At 38.1% G+C, this 9,369-nt stretch overlaps 1 protein-coding gene across 2 annotated transcripts in view; it reads right to left on the bottom strand.

The window, feature by feature from the left end:
* The window catches only part of LOC144979361 (uncharacterized), an 18,101-nt gene extending 16,808 nt beyond the window's left edge, over positions 1–1,293 (bottom strand). Inside the window, exon 1 of one of the 2 annotated variants that reach the window (XM_078926005.1) lies at positions 1,103–1,293. In XM_078926005.1, the coding sequence (XP_078782131.1) occupies positions 1,103–1,124 (22 nt within the window). In that variant the 5' untranslated portion in view covers positions 1,125–1,293. The remainder of the gene's footprint in view (positions 1–1,102) is intronic. The other variant, XM_078926006.1, reaches the window with a different exon arrangement.
* Between the last annotated feature and the right edge of the window lie 8,076 nt (positions 1,294–9,369).

Below are 9,369 nucleotides of genomic sequence, written 5' to 3'. Positions count from 1 at the left end.
TCTACCGTATGAGCTATCCACGGGGAGTTGTCGTACCAGTAAGGTCGCGGGTTCAAACCCCCATCACCGCCGCGAAATTTTGTTATTCTCTATCGTCTTCTGGCACTTTCCTACTCACTTCATCTCTTGTTACTGTAATTTGTTATCGTTTAGGCTGCCCATCTACACTTATTTTATTATAAGAAGCAGGTGATCAAAGAATGTCTTTGGAGTGCTTAAATGAAAATTATGAATCCATTTTGTCACGAAAAATTGTAATACAAACCATATAAAAATGTAACAAATTTAATTTTCCTTTTAAAAAAAATTGAGCTTTTATATAGAACAATATTACCATTTTTTTTCGAACAGAGACAACCCTGTTAAAGGTCAGGTACTCATTTTACTCCCGAGTACGGTGAGAGAAAGACAGTAAAGAGCCTTTTCCAAGGACTCGACTATGCACCAAGCGAGGCTCGAACCCAGGACCTTCCGATCCGAAAGTGAGTGTCATACCACAAGACCACATAGCCGCACTTTATCAGTTGGTGAATCAAGGTAGATTAAATTCAAACCTCGCGTTTGAAGAGCTAATACTATGTACGGCAATGTGGTATTGTAGTATGACACTCGCCTTTGGATCGGAAGGTCCTGGGTTCGAGTCCCGCTCTGAGCTGGGGCATAGTTTGAAGCCATGGAAATATTCTTTAATCACATTCTCTCACCGTACTCATGTGTAATATTATGAGTACCTGGCCGTAAATAAGAGTTGCCTCTGTCGAAAAAAAAAGAATATTGAAATATCGCTTAACAAGCGTCATGTCTCTTCCTACATGTTAAATTTTGATCTTGGCTAGAGGCACCTTGTAAAGCGCCTTGAGCGCGTTTAGTGGATATTGCCCTATATAAATGCTCATTAAAAAATAATAATTAAAAACTGAAGAGTAAAATGTTACCATCCCCATCCCTCGTGCGCTTTCAAACAAATAAAAATAAATAAAAATAAAGCAACAAGAGAAAAACAAACAAAAAGAAGAAACGGGGAGGAGGAAGGAGGGGGGGGGGGGGGGGGGTGTGCGATAAATACAGAAACAATAAAAATATTATATAAAATACATCGTACCTCCGCCTGGATAAACGGACATGTTTACTCCTTTACTGTAGTGCTGTTATCCAAGTATGTCAGAATTACACACAGTGCTTAAGACAGCAGCAATAATAGTAGTCAAAATGTCACTCTTCGGGGTGTACCATTATTATATTATTTTTAGCCCGATTAAGTAACCATTCTCCACACCACACACTAAGACCCCTACCGCACTGAGACAGGACTGTCCCAAATTTGTAACCTTTGTAATAAAGTGAAACCTACCACGCCTATTGGGACGGGACAAAACAGTCCTATTGTGTCCCGAGCCGAAGTCATCCCGGTTTCAATAGCCTGAAGCGGACAATTAACGTATTTGTTTGAAAACCTTTGCACAGGACGCTAGTCTATCGCAGATTACTATCCCAGCTTGACAGTTACCCTTTTATACCTGAACGGAGTGAGTGATTGTAGTAAATTTTTTTTTTTGCTCTAGGAAAGTATAAATTGGCTTCGGTCGGAATCGAACACAGAACCTCTGAGTCCAGACGCGCTAACCATTCGGCCAGCTTATAGATCCGGAACTTATCCATGCTTTTGTAGCGTTGAGCAGACAGATAACAGTTTAAAATTTAAAAAAATAATATTCCCTTTATTCATATCCCAAAGGGGAAAATTTTCTCTAGGGTCTATTCCAATGGAAGACTGGAATAACCCAGGCGTCAACCGCAGTGCAGCGCCGCAAACTGAGCTAGGGCGAGGTTACTTGGTCAAGGCAACAAAGCGCAGCTGTTGGGAGATCGAACCTGGTACCTTTCGGGTACGAAGCAAAGACCGTACCACCGAGCCAGGCTGACCCTCTATTACCCTCTTGAAAGAGCGCTAGTCCGTCAAAGACTACTTTCATCAGCGAACTAGAACTCATTTGCGCCTGGGTAAAGTGAGGTGATTCCAACAAAAACATTTTAGGATAAGATCGAAGATCACAGTAGTCTATGGAATTGACCCTTGAGCAATCTTTGGGTCATTAAAGGATGCTCCCAATATTGTTTTCTCTTTTCATTTGTATTTTTTTCTAAGTAGTAAAGCACATACACATACAACCTCTATTTCATCCATATTGATAATGCATTTGCGCAAGCGATACGCGAGGTGTGTCCTGGGACAGTCCTGTCATAGTGCGCTACTTGTTTTGAATAGTAGAAGTTTTCTTCAGTGGGACAGGACAAATTCGTCCCGGGACAGTCCTGTCATAGTGCGGTAGAGCCCTTAACAAACACTATCCCACTCCCACTTGTCCAATCGGCACGAATCGCGCCCTCTGTTGGTCTCTCTGGTCACCTCGCAACGCATGAGGAGAGGGAAAAAAAGTAGGTTGGAAAAAAAACGCACACACCAAAAAAAAAAAACAACATACACCATTCCATGCAAAGGCCAAATCCTTAATTGTATTGGGATTCGAATTTCGGCTAGTCTACGTTAATTTTGTTTTGTTTTGTTTCCATAAATTTTAAAATGTTATTTGTTGAAGCATAATATTTTGATATACAAGATATGAAGTGAGTAGAAAAGTGCCAGAAGACAATAGAGAATAAAAAATTTTTTCGCGGCGGTGGTGGGGTTTGAACCTGCGACCTTATTGGTACGACAACTCCGCCTGGCAGGTGAGAGCGTGGCTCTACCGTGTGAGCTATCCACGAACACAAAAATATTCGTTTCAAACCCAAAGTCATTTCTAGATCCCTCTCTCACCCACTTCTTGAGATCGCCGATTCGTTCACCACCATCGCGAAATAATTTTGACCAGCAGTTAAGCTTAATAGCCAATATTCTCATCACAAACATATAACATAGAAACGATTGAGACATTGAGTATGCTCCGGTGTATGGGGTGAATTTTTAATTCAGAAAAGTGAGTGGAGCAGGCACTTATGTTGGTAACAACAAGATATGAAGTGAGTAGAAAAGTGCCAGAAGACAATAGAGAATAAAAATTTTTTTCGCGGCGGTGGTGGGGTTTGAACCTGCGACCTTATTGGTACGACAACTCCGCCTGGCAGGTGAGAGCGTGGCTCTACCGTGTGAGCTATCCACGAACACAAAAATATTCGTTTCAAAACCCAAAGTCATTTCTAGATCCCTCTCTCACCCACTTCTTGAGATCGCCGATTCGTTCACCACCATCGCGAAATAATTTTGACCAGCAGTTAAGCTTAATAGCCAATATTCTCATCACAAACATATAACATAGAAACGATTAAGACATTGAGTATGCTCCGGTGTATGGGGTGAATTTTTAATTCAGAAAAGTGAGTGGAGCAGGCACTTATGTTGGTAACAACAAGATATGAAGTGAGTAGAAAAGTGCCAGAAGACAATAGAGAATAAAAATTTTTTTCGCGGCGGTGGTGGGGTTTGAACCTGCGACCTTATTGGTACGACAACTCCGCCTGGCAGGTGAGAGCGTGGCTCTACCGTGTGAGCTATCCACGAACACAAAAATATTCGTTTCAAACCCAAAGTCATTTCTAGATCCCTCTCTCACCCACTTCTTGAGATCGCCGATTCGTTCACCACCATCGCGAAATAATTTTGACCAGCAGTTAAGCTTAATAGCCAATATTCTCATCACAAACATATAACATAGAAACGATTAAGACATTGAGTATGCTCCGGTGTATGGGTGAATTTTTAATTCAGAAAAGTGATGGAGCAGGCACTTATGTTGGTAACAACAAGATATGAAGTGAGTAGAAAAGTGCCAGAAGACAATAGAGAATAAAAAATTTTTTCGCGGCGGTGGTGGGGTTTGAACCTGCGACCTTATTGGTACGACAACTCCGCCTGGCAGGTGAGAGCGTGGCTCTACCGTGTGAGCTATCCACGAACACAAAAATATTCGTTTCAAACCCAAAGTCATTTCTAGATCCCTCTCTCACCCACTTCTTGAGATCGCCGATTCGTTCACCACCATCGCGAAATAATTTTGACCAGCAGTTAAGCTTAATAGCCAATATTCTCATCACAAACATATAACATAGAAACGATTAAGACATTGAGTATGCTCCGGTGTATGGGGTGAATTTTTAATTCAGAAAAGTGAGTGGAGCAGGCACTTATGTTGGTAACAACAAGATATGAAGTGAGTAGAAAAGTGCCAGAAGACAATAGAGAATAAAAATTTTTTTCGCGGCGGTGGTGGGGTTTGAACCTGCGACCTTATTGGTACGACAACTCCGCCTGGCAGGTGAGAGCGTGGCTCTACCGTGTGAGCTATCCACGAACACAAAAATATTCGTTTCAAACCCAAAGTCATTTCTAGATCCCTCTCTCACCCACTTCTTGAGATCGCCGATTCGTTCACCACCATCGCGAAATAATTTTGACCAGCAGTTAAGCTTAATAGCCAATATTCTCATCACAAACATATAACATAGAAACGATTAAGACATTGAGTATGCTCCGGTGTATGGGGTGAATTTTTAATTCAGAAAAGTGAGTGGAGCAGGCACTTATGTTGGTAACAACAAGATATGAAGTGAGTAGAAAAGTGCCAGAAGACAATAGAGAATAAAAATTTTTTTCGCGGCGGTGGTGGGGTTTGAACCTGCGACCTTATTGGTACGACAACTCCGCCTGGCAGGTGAGAGCGTGGCTCTACCGTGTGAGCTATCCACGAACACAAAAATATTCGTTTCAAACCCAAAGTCATTTCTAGATCCCTCTCTCACCCACTTCTTGAGATCGCCGATTCGTTCACCACCATCGCGAAATAATTTTGACCAGCAGTTAAGCTTAATAGCCAATATTCTCATCACAAACATATAACATAGAAACGATTAAGATTAATATTTTGTTATAATTTGTTATCTCAGCGTAAAGAGGAAAAAAGGAACACTTAAGCTTTTATAAGGTGCAATATCAACTAAATTTATGTGCTTTACATTGCTTTGCGTGGAAGATGACGGCGTAACCAAATGATTGTGATTCTAGGATTTGGCGTCACTTACATGGGTCGTCCCAAAAGTAAGTTTCCCTCCAAAAAAATAATTAAAATTTAGCTTTTATATAGAGCAATATCCACTAAACGTGGTCAATGCGCTTTTAAATGGATCCTGGCCAACAGCAGTACTTAACATGGAGGACGAGACATGACGCCTGTTGGGCTATATTACAAATTTCTTCGGACAGAGACAACGCTGTTTACGGCCAGGTTCTCATTTTGCACCTGAGTATGGTGAGATAATGTGGGTAAAGAGACATTTCCAAGGACCCAACTATGCGCCGAGCGAGGCTCGAACGCACAACCTTCCGATCCGAAAGCGAGTGTCATATCACAAGACTACATAGCCGCACATAACTCGCAAACAAAATGAACAAGAATTGTGAAGCTTGGCATAACATACTTTCATCTTGTGAGTTGTTCATTGTTCACTATATTATTTTTAAAAGAGCATCCCAAGTCCGCAAACTTAGCGAAAACCAAATCCTCTCATTAAGGCCTGCAATAGAGTCTGCCATTGCTGGTTGAATATCAATCAATCAACTGATACAACTACCAATCAATCGATTGTGTTATGTCTGACTAGGTTTAAATAACTGATCGATCTCGGAAACTATTTCTTTAATTGTCAGACCGCCAAATTGGGATTTAAACTGGGGAGAATATAAATTCCCGTTTAACCGTATGTGTCTCATGTCATGCATCATGTAACTATTTTTTTTTTTCTGTCTTTCGTCTCCTCCTTCTATTTTTTTTTCTTTCTTTTCTATTTTTCTTTGTTACTTTCTTTGTTCTTGTGGAGATAAAAGAAATAATTAATAGATAGTTCGAAGATGACGTCACTCAGGTTTTTGTTATTTTTTTTTTTTTTTGCCATCCGCGTTTATGAGTAATTCTCACTAAACTGTATTAACCAGACTATAGACGATCATGGTTACACATAGTTTTGTGTGTTGGTCCGTTATACTTAAGGATGGCAATGTTGTGAACTTCTTAGCCAAGTGCATACTATCTATTTATAAGTTTGCTAAGCCAGATTCGTCGCTATGGTCTCATTGTTGTAATGGGTGTAAATTCTATCAAATTAACGCATAGTATACTCCAATACAACAATGTAAAACAATATACGAAGTTAAGTCAAGCGCTATATATAGACCTTATGACTCTGGAAACATGTTTAATTGACATAATAATTTTGTATAATATATGTATTTAAATTTGGTTTCTATAACAATATTTGATTAAATCGTGAGTTGTTTTTATTTATTTATTTTTTGGGTTGTATTTTTTTGATTGGTTGTTTTTTTTAATGTTTTTTTTTCTCTTTCTTTTGTTTTTGTTTGTTTTGTTTGTTTGCTTTGTTGTTTTTTTTTTGGTTTTTTTTTTTTTGGGGGGGGGGGGGGGGTATTGATTGTCTGTTTGGTTGTTTGTTGTTTTTTGTTTTGCTTTTTGTGTGTACAAGTCCAAATGAAGGCATGATGTAAATTTAACGGGAATCTATCCTATATGTATGACTATATAATAGTAATCTAAAGAAAAGAACCTGCGTGCACATAGTAATTTCTGCTATGATAATTGATCGCATTAATTGAGGTATTTTAACGCATATTTTCCAATGGTTTGATGTGGTATTTAATTGGGTTTTTTTAATGAGTTACATGTGGAAAAGAACCAATCAGCTAAGCAATAGTATATATTAAACTTGCATTACAACCTCTCTCTCTCTCTCTCTCTCTCTCTCTCTCTTCTCTCTCTCTCTCTCTTCTCTCTCTCTTCTCTCTTCTCTCTCTCTTTCCCCCCCCCCCCCATGTCTTTCATTATTACTTTATTTCTTTCATGTCTTATTCGCTTAAAGGTTTCGCTTTTGGAAGAAATTGTATGTGGACGAAATGTATATCCTCTTATTTTTTCCATCTATCTACTCCAAATTATATCGACGTCCTTTTGATCTCTATCGATCTACCCAACTATTCGGATTTCCCCCAACTTGTAACGCACAATAGAAAAGTGTGCGGGACTATTGTGGTGATTATGATAAATTCTTAATAGGTCTTCACGCATGAGTGACCCTATGCTGAAGACGAACCCGACAATAATGGCTGCAATGAAGGATTATTGCGAAACTAGGCTGCTAGAGGCTGTGGACTGTAAAAGGTAATGAACAAAAATGAATATAACAGCTTTAAAAAAAAAAAGAAAAAAAATAGAAGAGAGAACAAAATACCAAATACGGAATATTTCCGGCTCAAAACCCTTCTTCGGCCAACAACAACAAAAAAAAAAAAAAAAAAAACCCAAAACAATAAAGACATGAATACAGTATTGGTGAAAAATTGAATTCATAGCCAGAAATAATAATAATAATAATAATAATAATAATAATAATAATAATAATAATAATAATAATAATAATAATAATAATAATAATAATAATAATAATAATAATAATAATAATAATAATAATAATAATAATAATAATAATAATAACTGACACTTGTATAGCGCATTTTGAAAATTGTATAATGCTCAATTAGCTTTACAGTTTTTTTTGTTTTGTTTTTTTGTTTTTTGTTTTTTTTTGTGTGTGCCAACAACAACAACAACAGCAACAACAACAACAACAACAACTACTACTACTACTACTACTACTACTACTACTACTACTACTACTACTACTACTACAACTACTACTACTACTACTACTACTACTACTACTACTACTACTACTACTACTACTACTACTACTACTACGACTCCTCCTCCTATACTACTACTACTACTACTACTACTACTACTACTACTACTACTACTACTACTACTACTACTACTACTACTACTACTACTACTACTACTACTACTATCTTTCCAACGAAAAGCAGACAAGCTGTCTAAGTCCTCTCACATTTCGTCATAAAGCGCTCTATAAATGTATTCATTATTATTTCATACAACAAACACTGGGTCTGTAATGATAACTTTCATGTCTTTTGTTAACTTTTCAAACGGCCTGATGAAGCCTTCGATAGAACAAACACATCACACACTCATAGAAAACAACAAGCCATGACACTGAGATAAAAAAAAAAGTCTCGAATGCACCAGCCGTTCTGAGTACTATTCGTAATGGTACACGTTAAAGTAAAATACTCACATATTCTGCCCGCAGATCAGTCTTACAACACACGTACCTATGTTTAGCGTTTATACTAGGAACGAAATTGACGCCACTCCGCTCCTGATTATTATATTTAGACTGCCTTTTAGGGATTAGTTCTCACTTAATTAGGATATCACGTCCACCCGGCAACGAACAGTTTGGTTCTAAACAAAGAAAATCGGTACTTTTTATTCTTCATGCTGGCTAGAACTTTTTTCACATGTCATCAGAATGTATAAAAGTCAAAACATGATCAGAATTATAATGATTTTCTTCTCTGGATACACTTTTATGCTCATCAGAGAAGTAATCCATAAGGGTGTCCGCCATTGTTCCGATAGTTTAGAACCAGTTACTCAGTTACTATGCGTCATTACGAGGGAAGTGACGTCACGACTCATGAACCCTATTGAGGTTTATAAGAGTCTCTTATGTAGAAACCCTTATGCTTATTGAGCAGGTGTAAAATGAGTACCTGACCGTTAACAGCGTTGTCTCTGTCCGAAAAAAAATTGTAATAATATCGCCTAAAAGGCGTCATGTCCCGTCCTACATGTTAAATGTTGCTGTCGGCCAGGGACCCGTTGTAAAGCGTTTTATTACGTTTAGTGGATATTGCCCTGTATAAAAGCTTATAAATTTACTACTACTACTACTACTACTACTACTACTACTACTACTACTACTACTACTACTACTACTACTACTACTACTACTACTACTACTACTACTACTACTACTACTACTATACCGCCAAATTGGTGGATTTTTTGCGGGGGGAAAATGGCCCGGTGGACGGCGGATTTTTTGTGTGGACTTTTTAATGATTTGTATACCTTTCAAAAAAGTAAATGTATAGCAATCAAGTCTAATTATTTCTGCTTTTACCCCCATGAAGTGACTTTTAGGAGCACCTTTTGTGAGTGTACTGTTGGCCTAGAGATCTATTTTACACATGTGAAAACAATATCCGACAGTCCGGCTCAAATAAAATCGAAACTCCGAATCTTCATGCCTTTAAAAAGGAAACAGTTGTAAATAGGTTAGTTGCGTTAAGTAACATAATTTTTATTCTGAGACAATACACTTTGTTGATTATTAGGGTTTTAAACCAAAAGGAGGATTTTTTGGCGGATTTTGTAA

Source organism: Berghia stephanieae, chromosome 9 (genome assembly GCF_034508935.2).
Source record: "Berghia stephanieae isolate SIO BIC M18660-M18661 chromosome 9, UCSD_Bste_1.3, whole genome shotgun sequence".
Classification (NCBI taxonomy): domain Eukaryota; kingdom Metazoa; phylum Mollusca; class Gastropoda; order Nudibranchia; family Aeolidiidae; genus Berghia; species Berghia stephanieae.
This window is presented reverse-complemented; position numbering and strand designations above follow the sequence as displayed.